We start from the raw sequence: 17,401 nt of genomic DNA on the forward strand, positions 1-17,401 counted from the left end.
AGTTTAAACACTATGCTTTATAAACTTTCAACAGTCAATAAATTAACAAACAGCATAATTGCTTGCTATGATTTAAAGAATAATAAATTCACAAATTTGTAGCCACTGGTTTTCGTTTTTTCACACTTACTTTTCCAGACAATTATAATGGCCCCTACTGGCATCTTCACATATGCAGTTAAAATTACAGCCATCTTCCCATAATTCCCCTTGTTTGTATTGTTTTCCATTGTATGTACAAAATCCTGCAAATAATTACAAAATCATTTATGTGAATTCTTCGAAAATTACATGTTAAACATAATGCATTTGTATACTGACTTTTCATGTGAGTTTATCATTCTATTCAACTGCAAAATATATCGAGTAATCATAAAACAAAATACATGTACTGACATTAGTATTTTTTTCAAGAAAATGCTTTCAGATAGATGCCACTATCTACCACAATGTCACTTAATGGGACAACATTACAGGTACATGTATGTTAATTGTCAATAAGTTTTGCACAGTATGATATTAACATAGTTAAGACATTATACCCTGCTTTACTGCAGAGATAAAATACAACAAATCGCGAATTTAAAGTTTTGACCATGCCCTCGAGAATTCATGAATACACGAAATAATTCAGGAATGGGGTTTTCGCGAAATATAGATCACGCGAATATGAAGTGATTAACAGTATTTCATAAGATTAAAAAATGCATTTACCTATGCCTCCGGTTGGTACAATCTGTGGAGCTGTGGGTGGTGGCGGAGTCATACCAGTTTGTGCCAGATAAACTGTCATAGAATAGTGACCGTAGTCTGTGTCCTTCACTCCTGGAGGTTTTACTGCACCATGAGTCTGTATGGCAGGTCTAAACACAGGCATGGGAACTGGAACTTTCTGGGTGATAGGATCGAGCCCACATTGTGGGGTCTGACAGCATTCATCATTGACATCTGGGACCAGTTTACACGAGGCTGGTAATGCTGGGTAACTAGGACATCTATGAAAAAAGAAAATAACATTGCATGAGCTACGAAGTAGATAAACATGTCATTTTGCCACTTTAATAATATGCATAGATTTCTAAACAAAAACTGTTTTAAACTGCTATATGTTCAGGTCAATCAAAACATTCATTAATTATAAGTTATTCTTTTATAATTTCTCAAGTTCTGTGGGTTTTACATGAAATTTGAGAAAAAAATGTATTTTGATTATCTGAATGGCAAAAACTACTAGAAAAACAATAAACTTATAAAACAAATAATTACCGAAAGGTTCAATGTTCGTATTCATAAGTCTTACAGCAATGTTTGAATTATACAAAATTATAAAAATAATCTAAAATTCAATGTTAAATTAAACTCATATAATCTATATAGATAATAATGTTAGTACTTCTGTCGACATGAATAGAGTCCAGAGTTGGCATCTTTACATATACAAGATAATTGACAACCATCTTCCCATGCCTGATCCTGTATATACAACTGTCCTTTATACAAACAACCATCTGAAATGTAAACAATTTTATTATTATCCTTTTTTTTTACTCCTTTTTATTTTGTTTGTTTGTTGGGTTTTTAATAATGTCACACCAACAGTCTGTAAAGGTCATATGGTGACTTTCCAACTTTACTGGTGAAGGGAGACCTCTGGAGCTCCTCTGTGCCTTATTTCAGGCTCGAATGGGCACCTAAGGAAAATCACCAACATTCCTGAAGCTAGTCAAATAGATAGTATTATCTCATTACATTATTCCTTCATCATTTTTTTTTGTATTATCTCACGAAAATTATCTCATTACAATATGTTAAAAATATGCCAAAATAAGTGATCTATCCAAAATAAGTGATCTATTTCAATAACAAACTAGCACTTTAAAGCCAAATTTTGTTACTACAAAATTGTAAAGATGTCAGAAAATATTTTGTTGATATTATGCAGGAATTTATATGTGGAAAATACTTAATAGTGGTAAATTTATACACTTACATATCTTAGGAGGTGTAAAGCCAGTGCTGCCTCCTCCAAGAGGAATTACCTCCCCTGATGGTAAAGTTGGCTGTACTGCAGTCATTCCTAAAAGAGATCCATCCAATTTTATATTATCTTACTGACATATAAAACACATGTGACACAGATAAATCATGATTAACTTCATACTTTAAACATTAAATTTCTGACTCACATGTAGAATTACAATAATAAACAATCACCGTACAGAGGTGTGGATGCAAAATTTGACATATACCACTATGCCAAATAGTGATTGTAGTGATTGAAAGTTGACCACAAAAAAATCTTTAACAGCAATCATGCTAAATATCTTAAATGGACTTGTCAATCTTTCAATAAGAAAAAAACAAAAACTTTTAAGGAAAATCTTCAAAATAAGTACTGACTGAACAGCGATCAGTGCAGACACTGATAAGACCTACAGATGTGCTTGCTGATCTTGGTCTGCACTAGTTACATATGTAGATTCAGCCATCAAGCCTACGGTTAATACTTCAAAAACATGTAATCCCGAGATGTCAAATTCAAAACACTTTCACTGACATATTTTATAGGTTCATGATTTCTTACCTGCAGGTGGCTTCAATACATTAATTGTCATGCCATTTGCAAGTGAACCAATGTTAGTAGATGACGAATAAAAGTAACCATTCTGGCACTGGGCCACTGGGCAGCATTCACCAGCTTTCTTTATCACATTACAACCACTGGGTAAGTTGTTGTAGGTTGGACATCTTTATCATCAATACAAAAGAAATAGTTATCAGACAAGTTGAATGAACTATAAAATAGACTACAAAGTATTTATATAATATTTAAATCATTTTCATTTTATTTGTATTGACTTTCATTCATATTGACCTGCAATTTATATTATTTATATTGACTTGCATTTCATATTGACCTGAAATTTATTTTATTCATATTGACTTGATATTCATATTGACCTGCAATTTATATAATTCATATTGACTTGTAATTCATATTGACCTGCAATTTATAATTCATACTGATTTGCAATTCATATTGACTTGCAATTTATATAATTCATATTAACTTGTAATTCATATTGACTTGCAATTTATATAATTCATATTAACTTGTAATTCATATTGACTTGCAATTTATATAATTCATATTAACTTGTAATTCATATTGACTTGCAATTTATATAATTCATATTGATTTGCAATTCATAATGACCTACAATTTGTATTATTTATACTCACAACTATATCTTGGAATTGGTATATAATCTGCACATGATGTATTACATACTTTAAAGTTTTGATCAAACACATCAATATACCTTTTATTCAAATACTTACATGTTATTACACCTGTAGTAGCCATATGCTGCATTCTCACATGTACATACAGTGTCACATGATGCATTCCATGTATCACCTTGGTTACGAATAATTCCACCATAAACACAATGATCTAAATATAAAGCAAATTATCACTTTAGAATTTGAGATTTGTACTTAAAATAATAGATACATGAGGTTTAATACATTAAATGTATTAACTCTAACTCAGCTGAAATTGTGTAACTAACTTCATCAGCCATTAATCACACATAAAATGTAAATTATCACTTGAGTATTGAATCTTTTTTTTACTTTTATAAAAAAACTCATTTTCTCAAGTTTGAATTTTTAAAAACATTTTGGCTGCAGCTTTAATGGGGGAAAAGGTCAGTAAAATATATTGATCTGAGAAATAATTAGCAGGTATAAAAGCCAAGAAAAGTAAAATTTGAAATTTATGGTTTTCACACCTACCCTTTGGTCCTACTGGGGCAGAATCATCATCTAAGAAGAAAATAAAATCATTTATTAATAATTTTAATGCAATGAACATGGGTATGTGATAAAACTATATCTGTTTTTAAATAGATGTTTCAAATTATCAAGCAAATCGATCAAAGTTGGTCATTTTATGATGTATTTTACAGATCTTTTAACATCATTCCTGTTTTATATAACATATTGTTTTACTACTTTTTAGGAAGACATTATAGTCAAAACATGTATACAATGCTATCATTAAACATTAGATTCTTCTGAAGTTATCTTTATCATTCAACATTAAAGGTCTCATAGGAATCAGCACAGACTAATAATGAATTGTATTGTACAACTTGCTTTATATCTGGGAATGACTAACAAGTATAATACTTCTAAAATGTTTTTGAAACTGTCCCATTATCAATTAATAAAATATGGCAGGTGCAGTATTCAAGCTGGTTTGGCTCATATAATACTGATTGTATTAGACAAGTTGCTCCCTATATGAGAATACATGTATAACAAATAAGAATACATATTTTATATCACTGATCAGATGAATACACAAGACAAATTCTATATTTTTTTAACTTTGATCACTTAGAGAGTACTTAGGTCAGGAAAGGCATTCAATCAAAAGCAGTCATTTTCTTATGCATGTATTGGTTATACACAACTAAATTATCACCAAAGGACAGACAGACAGACAGACAGACAAGGTAGATTAACTTACCACACATATTACAGAACTTCCTACAGTTGACCAATGCCCAGCCTCTGTATGTCACACAAACATCTTTACCATATTCTGTACATTTATTGTCAATATCTGTACATACTCCATGCTGTGTGGGGCTCTTACCTGCCAATTGAAATGATTCACAATTAGTTTAAAACTTATTACTTTTTAATTGCAATGGGCCAACCTAACATGATTTAAAAAATATGTGCTTTAGTAAAAACAAATGATTTCAGGTAGTTACATACAATGGTCAACATACATTATGCTGACTCGGCATGAGTGAGTTTCAAATTTTTAGATATTTCAAATTGTTTTGAAACTATTTTTGAAAAAAAAATGCTATTTGACCTTTTCATGGTTACTTTATATTTTGTCGATATTAACACAGACATGTATTGTCATTGTGATCTGGTGCAATCTTTAACAAGAAATTTTTTAATCATTGCTAAAGGTCAATCACAGCTTTGTTTGGTCAATCTGGTCAAAAGTTTTATTTATAATAATCACATCAACATATGGTAACAAAAACCCTATTTTAATCCCAAAAACATCTTAATGCAGTATTCTAGATGCACAGTAAGACCTCACAACATTAGTTAACCTCTCTAGTGCAACACCTTTCGATAAAAACAAAATTATGGTCTTTGGTCTCCCAATGGGTGTTGCTTTGCAGAGCTTATACTGTATAATCTACATCAAATCAAAGACAGTTGCATAAAATATAAGTATGCTACATAAAGACTCATGTAGCCTGGGTTCCAGTCTGTCATTTTTTATGTGCTTCTGTTCGGCAAATTGTTGATATTATCAAAGCACGATCGATTATGAAATAGCGCGTATGTTAGGAATAAGCAAAAATATCAACGGCTAAGATTCATGTAGTAAACCAAGTTCCTGTAAGAATGAGTTCACTTCAATGTAGATTTTATAAAAAAAACACATATTTAGAAAAAGTACAGCATCTTTAAAGCTGAATCATCTTGCAATTAATCTGAGGTTGTTGTTTCTTTTTTAATTTGCACTTTTCTTGAACATACAGAGTGACTAATACTCCTAAAAAACCTTTAAATATCATTTAACTAAATGATAAAACAGTGATCATACATCTGTATATTTGTAGGAATTATATATATTGAATATTTATTGAAACTTACCTGTACCATAGCCACTGATTGAGCCATACCCTGTAAAACTTCCTGACTGGGTATTGAACTCACACACTGGTTTCTTACAGCACTCACCAAGAGGTTGCTCCAGGTGGCAGTAAGGTGGAATACTGCTGTATACTGGACATCTGTTTTATATATAAATACATAAAAAATATACTAGTATACATTATTATAATGCATTATTATAACGCAGAAATTTCAAATGTTGTAATTTTATCAACTTAATACTTTACTAAAATATTTAACTGATACTAGTATAGTTAGGTAAAATGAAATTGAAACAATTACTGTGATTTTATCTTAGACCATTGCTTATAATAAACAAACAGGTTGTGAAAAATATTACTATTACATGTACAATAATTATTTCTATGCATTTTCATTTGCTTAACACAAACTTTCAACTCAATTTGCATTAATGCTTTTAAAAAGAGTATTCCTATTTTAGTATCCAGCATTCATGAATAAAGTGTTCATATTTTAGTAGAATAAATTGAGACAAATTTGGTAAAAGTGTTTAAAAAGTTGTACAATGGCAGTACATACAAATCGTCACATTGATAGAGTCCAGTTGTGGCATTCACACATGTACATTGATAGTCACAGCCGTCCCTCCAACTCTGACGCTGTAAGTATTGTTTTCCTCTATAGACACACACATCTATAAATAAATATTGTGTAACTTTAACACACAAGTCAAAATTCAATATATAATGAATAATGAAAGGGAGCTAATTTGCATATGCTCTCTACAAGGGTTATCTGCATGTACTCTGTATAAGTGAGGCTTATTTCCATTATGATGCTATGTATAATCAAAAAATTGTATTAAATAATGGGCTAAGACTGTTAAAAATGCCAAACGATAGATATCCTAAATTATGTTATAATATGCTATTATATTATGATACAATAGGTAGGAAAAATTGGGTTTCAGATATCAGAGAAAATTTATTTAGTAATGGTTTTGGCTATATTTGGGAAAACCAAAATGAAACTATTTATGATGATTTTTTGAATCTGTATGTCAATAGACTAAAAGATCAATATCTACAAAATTGGAGTGCCAAATGTATGCTTAATAAGAAATTGACATATTATTCATCATATAAGTTGAATATTATGTACATGTCCTAGATATTGTCAAATTTCGAAAATGTTTTGCTTCTTTTAGATGCTCTGTTCACAATCTCCTTATTGAAACAGGTAGACACTATGGCTTAAGTAGAGATGAAAGTATATGTCCTTATTGTGAAACTTCAATAGAGGACAAATTCCATTTTATGTTAATCTGTCCTCTATATAATGATATACGCTGCCAATATATTTCGGAAAATTACAGAATGCTACCAACACTTGTTAAATTTTATTCATTAATGTCTCACGAAAATGAAATTAGAAACACTGCAATGTATTTGTTCTATGCATTAGATAAAAGACAAAGTTTCTTAGATATTTTTCAATGAATACTGAAATAATGTTAGTTTTGTATTTAATCATGTCTGTATCACTCACTGTTTATGTATGTATATTATATATATGTTGTAAATGTTTATGGGCCGGAGGCCTAAAGACTTATCAATAAAATCTTGAAATCTATAAAACAAAGCTTAGTTGCATAATTATGCTCAGTATAAACTAATTATTTAAAATGCTCAACTGTCCTACCTATTAAAGACTATAATTATAAACTTGCCCTGAGTATTTTTGTACAAGAGCCAGATTAAAAATTTTATAAACTGCAGTATAGAAAGTTTTATATTTATACTTCTTAACTTCTTTTTTCTTCAATTTTGGTAGGCAAAAAAGCTATAATTGAGCAGCTAGCAGTATAAAGTTCAAAGGACATGGAGGCAAATGTATCAAAGTACATGAAAGCCAGTGCATTCTGACAGAGTCTGGTCAAAGACCATGGAGGTGAAGACTGGATTAGCTTTATACTGGTGCCACAGACAATTAAGTCATACTATTACCAATAGTATTCAAAGGTGTTCAACAAGGAACAGTTTTTCACTAAATTAATGATTTAAATTAACAGCCAAAATAAACACTCACTGATTCCATTGGATGTGACAGCATGGCCACTAGATTGTTGAATATTGATGGTAGGGTTAAAGTTACACACTGGCTGTAAACAGCAATCATCAGGATGTGAGGTAAGAGTACAGTCCCCTGGTAGATTATTATACACTGGACATCTGCAATCAGAATAATATGATATAAAAAAGATTATATTGAAAGCTATCAGACAAAGTTCAAATGTTTAGCAAGTGAGATCGCAATTTTGCTTTTTGAAGGGTTGATCATCAAGTAAGAAATAATATAGAGATCCACTAGTTATGGTTAACTGCAAACTTTCAGCTTTATATGCCGTAGAAATCAGGAAAAACCTTGCAAATCATTTTCCAGGCATCGATTAGAGTTAATAACATTCTATCATAAGTCCAACTTACATGTAATTTTACAATATTAACACAAAAGAAGATGACTATCAGTATCTACTGTATTATCTATAATTGTAACAGCAAAATGTTTTAAAATAATGTTTAAGACAAGAAGGCCCTACCTATTGTTACATTTGTATCTGCCAGTGTTGCCGTCTTCACATAAACATTCATAATCACATCCGTCTACCCATTTCTCTCCAGTACTGTACAACTTTCCCTTGTACGAGCATTTCCCATAGTACCCTGTGCTGCTTGTATTGTCTGAACAAAGACCGCAAAATTCCTGACAGTTCAGCTGAACAAACGATCCTGGTACGGAACAATCTGCTAAACTTTGGCTTGCGCAGCTGGATGAGGAGTCAGAGCATTTAGGAGGGGCAACTGTATAAAGTGCTGTAAATGTATCAACAACAGAAAAGCTGGATTAGACTATATCATACACTGTAAGAGAAATTCATTGAAAAAGCTCTCATTATATATTGTCAATAATTTTGTCTTTATGCCAATATTTACCATAACTCTTATTTTAAACAATTTTGATGAAATGAATTCATTTGGTCAGCACAAATCATAATTGTCAAAAACATGTTATAAAACATTAGGTTGGAAAATTATCTATCATTCATTGTAATATAAAACAAGATTTCAGTTTTTATTATTATTTCTCTGAAATTATTATTTCTCTTAATTCTCAATTTTGAAAATGTCTAAGACTTTAAATAAGTTTCCAAACTTTAGACAGAGAAATTTTTAACAGAAACAAATTAGAAAATATGTAAATACATGTATGTTTTTAGTTTCATCAAAAAAAAAATATTTTTGTAATCAATAGTTTTTTATCATTTATGTTTAGTAAATGCTTACGTGTACAAAAACCACATGTCTTTGCACAATTGGTCTGTGCCCATTGTCCATAGTTTGAACAAACATCGGTTCCATATTGGTCACAGTTATTTGCTTTGTCTTGACATGGGTCTACTGGCAGCTTACCTCCTGGAGAACTTATTGTAAGTGATGGCTGAGTCCGATTCACTAAAATAAAATATTCAAAATTTGTAAATTCAGTTGAAGACAAAAAATTACATGTACTATAAGTGAGTATTGTATTTAAGAAAAATGTAAAACATATACAATATTACACGTCTATATTATCAACTGTACAGTCAAACCTGTACTGAATATCATAAACAAAATATCAAGTATATTACAAAAGCTCCTTAGATGGACAAATAGAAAAAAAAGAAGAAGAAAAACAGGGCCAGACTAGATTCTTAATGTTCATTTGATAAGATAAACATTTCACTCACATATTATTAAAATTCTTCAAACACAGTGTAAGGTGTAAGAGATAAAAAGTAGACACTTTACTGCACATTCAAGCTATTTACCTGTGACCTTGACCTTAAAGCAGAGCACCAAGAGTGTTGAGTCTTAGTAAAATATCACCTCAAAGACATTTTTTCTACATAGCTTAAACATTCTTTAAGCAGTTAAAATCTTACAGAGTGGACACAAATTTTGTGGCTCAAAACTTTGACCCTCAAACGTAACCTTGAACTTTGGCATGTTGTTCCAGACAGAATGTTTATTTTGAAAAAATCCTTTCAGTTCAATTCTGTCAGCAAAAAATAATCAATAATTAAATATGAAAATCTTGGAAAAAGTTTTTTTGACTGAAAAAAAAGAAAAGAATTAAAAAATGATTATAATGACCTTTGCACATTTGTTCAATAAGTTTGTCTGTGATGCTATCTAAATCATCATATGATCTGACATTGAAGTAACTATCTTTTGTATCAGCAATTCTACTAGGATTAGCATTATTTCCAACATCAACAACAATAGCTCCAATGCTCTCTAATCTCATTTTGTCAGCAGCTGTAACAGCAGCCCCAGGATTAGAAGAGCCACCATTGGTGAGAAGCACTGCTATTCTGGGAACCTCCCCACGTGCCCCATGATTCTGGCTGAAAACTTGTTGTCCTGTGAATTGCATAGCATCGGCATCATTGGTTCCCCCACCAAGATATGTCATACCTTCAATGGCTTTCATAACCTGGAAACCAAAAAGTATACATTCATGCCAACAATACTGTCATTGTAAAAGTCCAATCAAAATTGATTTTATGATAGAAACTATTCATAGAAAATGCTCTGACAAACAGATTTTTAAATACTGGAAGCTTAAATCTTCCTTGATATTTATTCTACAGGCATTTATTATTTTAAAAAATATAAGGAAGGAATTTACCTAGTATCACTCATTTCTTAAGTTAAAGATCAGTTAAAAATATAAGATTAAGAAAAATCTACAAATTCATGTATTGAATCTTTAACAGTTATTGCATTAGCTTTGTATAAAAAGTTGAAAATGTCATCAATAAATACTTAAATTTTAATCAATAATCTATCATTTAATTATAAAAGGGTCAAAAATCTTAAACTGTCAAAAATATCATAAAAATCATAATGGGATGATTAGCTTTTCAAAGTGATTTCCAATTCAACTGTTTTAACAGTGGTATAAAATGCCAGTCTTTGGTTCTTTGATCCAGTCCTTACCGAAGAGCAGGTTACAGTCCAACCCCGATAATTTGAATTGCTGGGGACTGAACTTGTTAATAACTGTAGAAAGATGTACCCAGTAACCTTACCGAAGGTCTGTTCTGATGTTGGACAAGAGAAAATTCTGTGGTTGGGTAGCTTGCATATTTGACCACTCCAACATGTACTTTGTTTGGTGCAACATCAATTTTAGATACAACATCCTTCAAATAAAACATATAGTGATATACGTGTATATTGGTAAGAATATTAAGTGTTTCCTTTATGTAGATATGAATTATAGCTTATGATAGGTGAGAAATGTTTAAACATTTTCACCAGTATATACCCAGTGTACAATACAATGTGTTAAGATATTAGACTGACTTGCTAGCCCAATATGGTTAATTCCAATGGCAAGGGTTTAACAAACTAAACACCCACAAGCATCATCACACACACCCATACACACACATTCCCTTTTCTTTAAACTAGCAAGATGTCATTACTAAAGACAGTCACATGTTCAACCTTACATCACTAAAATCACTGGTTAATTGACACATCCCCTTAATTGCTAAGAATTTGGAATTGTACTGTTCCTTTCAGGATTTGCTTTCATATGACTAATTGACTAAAACATAAGCAGTCAAACATTTTAAAAGGTGTCTCAGTTTAGGCAGCACTAAAAAGTGACACAGGCAAGTTAATATTGGCTGGCTTTGAGCTGTGACTGAATTTACCGATGCGATCAGTGCAGAACAAGTGCACTTGGCATATCAATTAGCAGTTGAACATTGAATCAGTGTCAGAGATTAACAGTACTGAATAGTGACACAGGCTAGTTATTATTGTTGCTTAAAACATTCAGAGATGAAAATAAACAAAAACAGTTAATTTTCACAATTTGTAAATAATACTTATTGAGAATATAAAAGTTAAAATTATGCTAATCACTTTGTAAACTCAAAAAAAAGATCAGTTCCCCAGAAAGTTACTAAACAAACTGTATTATGTAAATGTTATATAATACAATTTATTAGATAGGTCTGGATGTTTCCCTTGATGTTTCATTTTTATAAACATTTTCACACTTATTTAAACTATAAAACATAAAACTTTTTTTTTTGTAATGATATTCCATTAACTTATAAAAGGATGATCAATAGTCTTTTGTTGATCAATTTTTATTATTACCTTAAGAAAATGTTCCAGTTTTTGGAAGTTAGTATTTCCAACACTGCTTGAAGAGTCCACCATGAATACAAGATCAGCTTTTTTAAGACATCCTGAATTATGATAGAAAATATGGTACATTCAGCAATAAAGTATGATTATCCAAAGACAATGAGCAATGAACAGATAAAGTATGATTATCTAGAGACAATAAAGGTATGTTAGATATGTCTTAATGCCATCTGTTGTAAAATCATGCCCAAAAAGCTCTATACAACTCAAAGTATGTGCTTATGAAAATAACTTTAACAGAAGTTTAAACATTTCTTGCCTTTGCTATCTATACTGAAGATAATGTGTTCTATACAATTATACCAAGTAAAGAATGTATGCATTATTCTGACAAATTCTCTGTTCTTCATTCAAATTCCTGGCATGTGATCAGGTTATCAAATGTGTCAATTTTTCCATAAAAAAATAACATGCAGATGAATGAAAACTGCTGATTGTTATAATATTGTTGTTGAACAAAGAAGCATTTAAAATAGTGTGTTTCATATAAATAGTATTATGAAAACAAACCTGTAGGGGCAGGAAGTGTGTGGGGGTTTGGAGGCAATTCTGAAATACAAAGGAAAGTTTTCAGTCATAAATCAAATGGTATATATGTAGATCAAGTTTGTTAGGAGTGACACATGACCTACAAAGATGACATCAGATGTACAAAGTTTTTTATTAGAATTATTATTATTTTTAATTAGATTTAACTTATTTAGAACTAGATCCTTGACTTTGGAATACATGTATATGAATTATACATAGGATCTGATACCAGTTATCATTTGATATCAATTTTACAAAACAATTCCAGGAAAATATGAATCAAACTTACAATTTAATACTATTTCCCGGGCGAGTTTCATATAAACAGATGTATACAGTTGATTTATTGCAACAATTTTAACTTACCATTGCATATCTTATTCGCTAGTAAATCAGACAGACTAGTAAGTGCGTCAAAATTTTGAGAAGTGAACATATGCCTTGAATCTGGATCAGAGGCGATTGCCTTTAACTCATTCGTGTCTATACGATTGCCAATTCCAACCGTATACAATACTAATCCATTATCTCGTGCAGTTTGTGACGCTAATTTCACCCTGTCAATCGATCCTGACGGCTGATTGGTAAGGAGCACAGTCACGTGAGGAGTATCGCCCCGCCCTCCATGTGATGGATTAAATGCCGTGGTTGTGGCGTACTGGATTGCCTCGGCCATCTTAGCTTGTCCGCCTGAGTACGGTATATTCTGGATAGCGTTTTCCAATGAAGGATACTTTGTATACTGATTCAAGTAGAATTTACTAGAAACAGTATTTCCAAACGTCACAGCGCTTACTTGCATTTTGTCTGGTGCTATTGTCATTCTATTCGTTACATCCTTAACAAATCCAAGTTCTTGTTGAAAATTCCTTTGTCCTATATTCCCAGAAGAGTCTATTAGAAAAGTTACATCCGCCTTGCTGTCACATCCTTTGAATAAAAGCACAAAAAAAATGTTAAAAACGCTTATATAAAATTTACAAAGCTGGTAAGAAAAATGCAAACTGATCCGTTGGTATCAAGCGCGTGTTTCATTTTTTGTAGGAAATGTAAAAACTGTTTGTGAAAATATTAATGCAAAATATAGCGAATGCCAATAATTATCATTATTGTACATGTGCAGAACATTCTATTGTGTTAAGAAATGTATGTACATGTATTATTTTTCATGAAACTGTTGCTTTGGAATGATATAAAACACGTGTATATTTATCGCTTTATTCAAAACACGTTTAAACATGTATTACAGTAAAAAAAATAGTTACTGTCATCTTGAATAATGTAGTCATTGAATCATTTTTACGTCTTTTATACATATTTAGATAAATTTAAGATATCAAAGCACGTTTGCTTGTGTTTTTTCTGTTTGTTTGTTTTTTCTTCTTCTATCATCAAATAGATCTGGTATGTATGTTTATATAATGAATTGTGAAAGAGATGCTATCATAAAACATCATGATACTGAGTATACAATTTTAAAACCCCATACTTCCAGTTAAAAAAAAATCAAAACTAAACAAAAATAAATAAATAATTTAATGAATAAAATAAAAAAGCGAAACTTGATAAAGTAATATTTTAATTAGATATACAGCGCAAAACCTGCGTAACGTAAGAAAAAAAAACACGATTTATTAGTTCCCTTTTTAAATAAACTAGATAATTGAGAACAACTTTTTAGCAAAAATAAATACCATGTTGAGCCCTTGCTGACCCGCAGGTGACAGCAAGGAAAAGAATGAAAGCTTGTATCATTCTGTCGAAAGTCGAAAGTGATCAAAATACAAAAAATGCTCATATTTATACCAGCTAGTGTTATTAAACAAAGATCTGTCTGACCTCTGGTGGGAGTGCTTATTTTACTGATAAAGAATACCAGGATCTAGGTGTGATAGCATCTGCCCACCTTCAAGGAAACATCATTTTATCTGGTGACCTTTTGTTAAATTGTTATAATGACCAACAATATATGCTGTATTTGTATACAATGTACTAGGTAACACAGGACGTACGTTATCATAAAGACAACGACCATTTGGTTGCCACAGTTATTATATAAAGTTATCCCTCTCAAAGAGAATTTTTTAAATGTTGAATATTTTTTAATAAAAACATACCAGATAATGATAAAAAAGAACATTATGCTTTTAATAATCATGTTTATAGTTATAATTTTGTCAAAATAAATAAAATGACAAATTTCCTGCACATGTACGTATAAAGCGTCGCAAGAAAGAAACTTTATATGCGTTTTCAAATTATTCTTAAAAGTACGTTCATATGATCAATGCGACAGCAGCAATTAATTAATTTGTTTTATTTCATTTATTTAGAAACGTGTACCTATATTTACCTTGATGCATGTCTGTTAGTACCATTGGTTATGCTGATTATATTCTTCTGACATGTATTTCAAAATATTAAAATTCATCATTTCAGTTTATAGCTTTACTGTAGGTAAACAGAATTTTCATGTATTACCCGAAAGGCAGTATATGCTTTCACTTTTACAAAATATGAAAAACAATATCAACAAGGAAGAGTGGTATTCAACGCACGACCCAGCAACATATAGGACCGAATATGATATTACAAACTCGTTTTCACTATTCCGGTGGGATCTCCGTTATCATTACTTTTTGTAACAAAAATATTAAAGTCGGGAAAAGGGAAGATTTCTTGTGAGCAATGAATAAAAATGAAAAGATAAGTGGAAAGATCATGAAATGTGCACCCGACTGCACCGCATAATTAATGAGAAATAGTGAAATGTGCACACGACTGCATAGAACCTAGCATGCAAAAGTATTACGCCTTTCCTGTCTCTTTTCCATACAGAAACCTGCAAGTTTCTTGCCTTAAGTTTTCTGACGACAGAAATTAGTATACGTATATTTTTTATGAGGACAATCTGTCTTATTTTTTAAATATTTAGTTTTGATTTAAATCATATATAATTATTATGTTGAAACATATTTAATAACGAAATTCATACAATAAAATTGAAGTTATTAAAACTGGAATAAAGGCAGAAGTTTTGAATTGGCGATAAGATATTTTGCCACTCCTTAAGAGAATATAAGTATATATGATAAGTAAAAGATCCTGTAAACAATATGCCTCTGATAAAGGTCAACAAATTAAGTGATAATGATTTGTGAAATATTATCTTAGTCTTATCATTTGGCCACATTCTATTGAAGTGTGTCGTTATAATAATTTAATTTGTTTTTTGTTTTAATTCATTTCATTTTATTGGCAAATCGGCAAATAAACATTACCTTTGGCCATTAACAAAGTATCATGACAAATATGGCCAAAAGTTAAATAGTTACAAACATTATATCATACAATATACAAGTAGAGATTTTGATGCTAAAGCATCAAGACGCCGGATAGAAAATGACTGTATTATCATAAATATAAAAAAATCAGTTTAATTAATGGTTCAGGTATAAAGAAAAGAGGAACAATTTATGTTGAGTAACTGTTTATTCACAATAAAACATCATATATGAAGCAAACTTGCTTAGCAATATTGTTAAGGAACTGCTATGATTATTAAGCAAGTATTTCGTACGTTAACTTAGTTTACGTAACTTATTATGATTTATGCTAAAGATTTTATTGATAGTATAGATCTCGATATTAAATTAATTAATATGTGGTAAGTATAGGACGAAGTTGTGACCTAGTAGGCCAAATTCGAATCTTTGAAAATCCCTTTTGCAGTTTTCATAAAACTATTTTTATGCGCTATCGAAAAAAATAAGCTATTTAGTTGAAATCAATATTCCTGTCGTTACATACGATATAGTTAACGTTTAATTGCCTTTCAGTTCGATAAAATATTAACAAAAAGATATTTTATTAGTTTTCATTATTATGTGTCGTACCGTTTTGGTAACCTGCGCGACGGAAATCGACGGAATATAACGAAGACGACGATTACCACTATTTATTTCAATAAATGTGCCTCTTTAGCATAAATCTATTTTGTGATGTTCAACCTAAACTAAACTATTGAACATTGACAGAAAGGGAAAAATTTAACCCTTTACCAAGATAAAATGAAAAGGTTTTTGAAAAATTTATTTAATTCTTTAATGTACTAATCCTTTCTAATGATATAAAATATGAAACTGATTAATGAAAGATAACTTTGTAATTATTTATACATTTGCATCTAATTAGCCCCCATACCGTTTTCCAACCCAGCAATCTGTTACTATTAATAGATTCTATAACACTAACATACAACGTGTAGTCACGTGATTCTTACAATAGAACAAGGAGAATCTGTTTATAATTAGATAAAATAATGAAATATAATAGGTGTCATAAGATATTAACAACCAGATAATTTAAATGTGTCATTTTAAATATCATTCATGATTTATCAATCATAAAATAGCAACGCTTGACACTTAGAAAAAAAGTAAAAGTAGCCCTAAATTCAATGACTGGTCCATAGGGATAAGTTATTAATTCATTTTATGAAAATTGTAATGTTGCTTTTTAAGATGTCAATATTTGTATATTTCATTTCATTTAGCAACGTTAATTTATTTTTGAATTTTTAAGATTCTGAAAAATAATTGTGGTCCTTAATTGTTCAGTAATTGATTTGCTTTTATTTTCAGATTTTAAGGCCTTCTCCTACCATAGATATAATATTAAGCTGTTACAAATATAGTCGCCGGTTTCTACCGGCGACTAATAACAAAAAGAGTACAAGAATGAAACTAATTAAGAAGCAGTTACATCTTCAAGAAACTGTTGCCTCAACTTAAATGCATTATGAACATAGTGAGCACATGTAAGAATAAGCTTTTTTGTTATTAGTGTTATTAGAGGGCAATATAGTCGAAAATTTTTGTATAGTAGGCCATGAAATGTTTCCTAAATATTTG

General features: G+C 30.5%; 1 protein-coding gene across 1 annotated transcript in view; it reads right to left on the reverse strand.

Moving 5' to 3' along the window:
• Window positions 1-14,300, reverse strand: part of LOC132757127 (uncharacterized) — a 61,776-nt gene extending 47,476 nt beyond the window's left edge. Inside the window, exons 1-19 of the mRNA XM_060748324.1 lie at window positions 14,183-14,300; window positions 12,855-13,418; window positions 12,468-12,506; window positions 11,907-11,998; window positions 10,820-10,933; window positions 9,879-10,221; window positions 9,030-9,197; window positions 8,285-8,558; window positions 7,774-7,916; window positions 6,265-6,379; window positions 5,704-5,843; window positions 4,541-4,669; window positions 3,802-3,831; window positions 3,343-3,457; window positions 2,585-2,748; window positions 1,991-2,077; window positions 1,394-1,508; window positions 715-995; window positions 131-245 (exon numbers count right to left, since the gene is read on the reverse strand). Of these exons, the coding sequence (XP_060604307.1) occupies window positions 131-245; window positions 715-995; window positions 1,394-1,508; window positions 1,991-2,077; window positions 2,585-2,748; window positions 3,343-3,457; window positions 3,802-3,831; window positions 4,541-4,669; window positions 5,704-5,843; window positions 6,265-6,379; window positions 7,774-7,916; window positions 8,285-8,558; window positions 9,030-9,197; window positions 9,879-10,221; window positions 10,820-10,933; window positions 11,907-11,998; window positions 12,468-12,506; window positions 12,855-13,418; window positions 14,183-14,243 (3,089 nt within the window). The 5' untranslated portion in view covers window positions 14,244-14,300. The remainder of the gene's footprint in view (window positions 1-130; window positions 246-714; window positions 996-1,393; window positions 1,509-1,990; window positions 2,078-2,584; window positions 2,749-3,342; window positions 3,458-3,801; window positions 3,832-4,540; window positions 4,670-5,703; window positions 5,844-6,264; window positions 6,380-7,773; window positions 7,917-8,284; window positions 8,559-9,029; window positions 9,198-9,878; window positions 10,222-10,819; window positions 10,934-11,906; window positions 11,999-12,467; window positions 12,507-12,854; window positions 13,419-14,182) is intronic.
• Between the last annotated feature and the right edge of the window lie 3,101 nt (window positions 14,301-17,401).

The sequence above is a fragment of the Ruditapes philippinarum genome, unplaced genomic scaffold, assembly GCF_026571515.1.
Source record: "Ruditapes philippinarum isolate M1 unplaced genomic scaffold, ASM2657151v2 ctg207_1_1_1_1, whole genome shotgun sequence".
Lineage (NCBI taxonomy): Eukaryota > Metazoa > Mollusca > Bivalvia > Venerida > Veneridae > Ruditapes > Ruditapes philippinarum.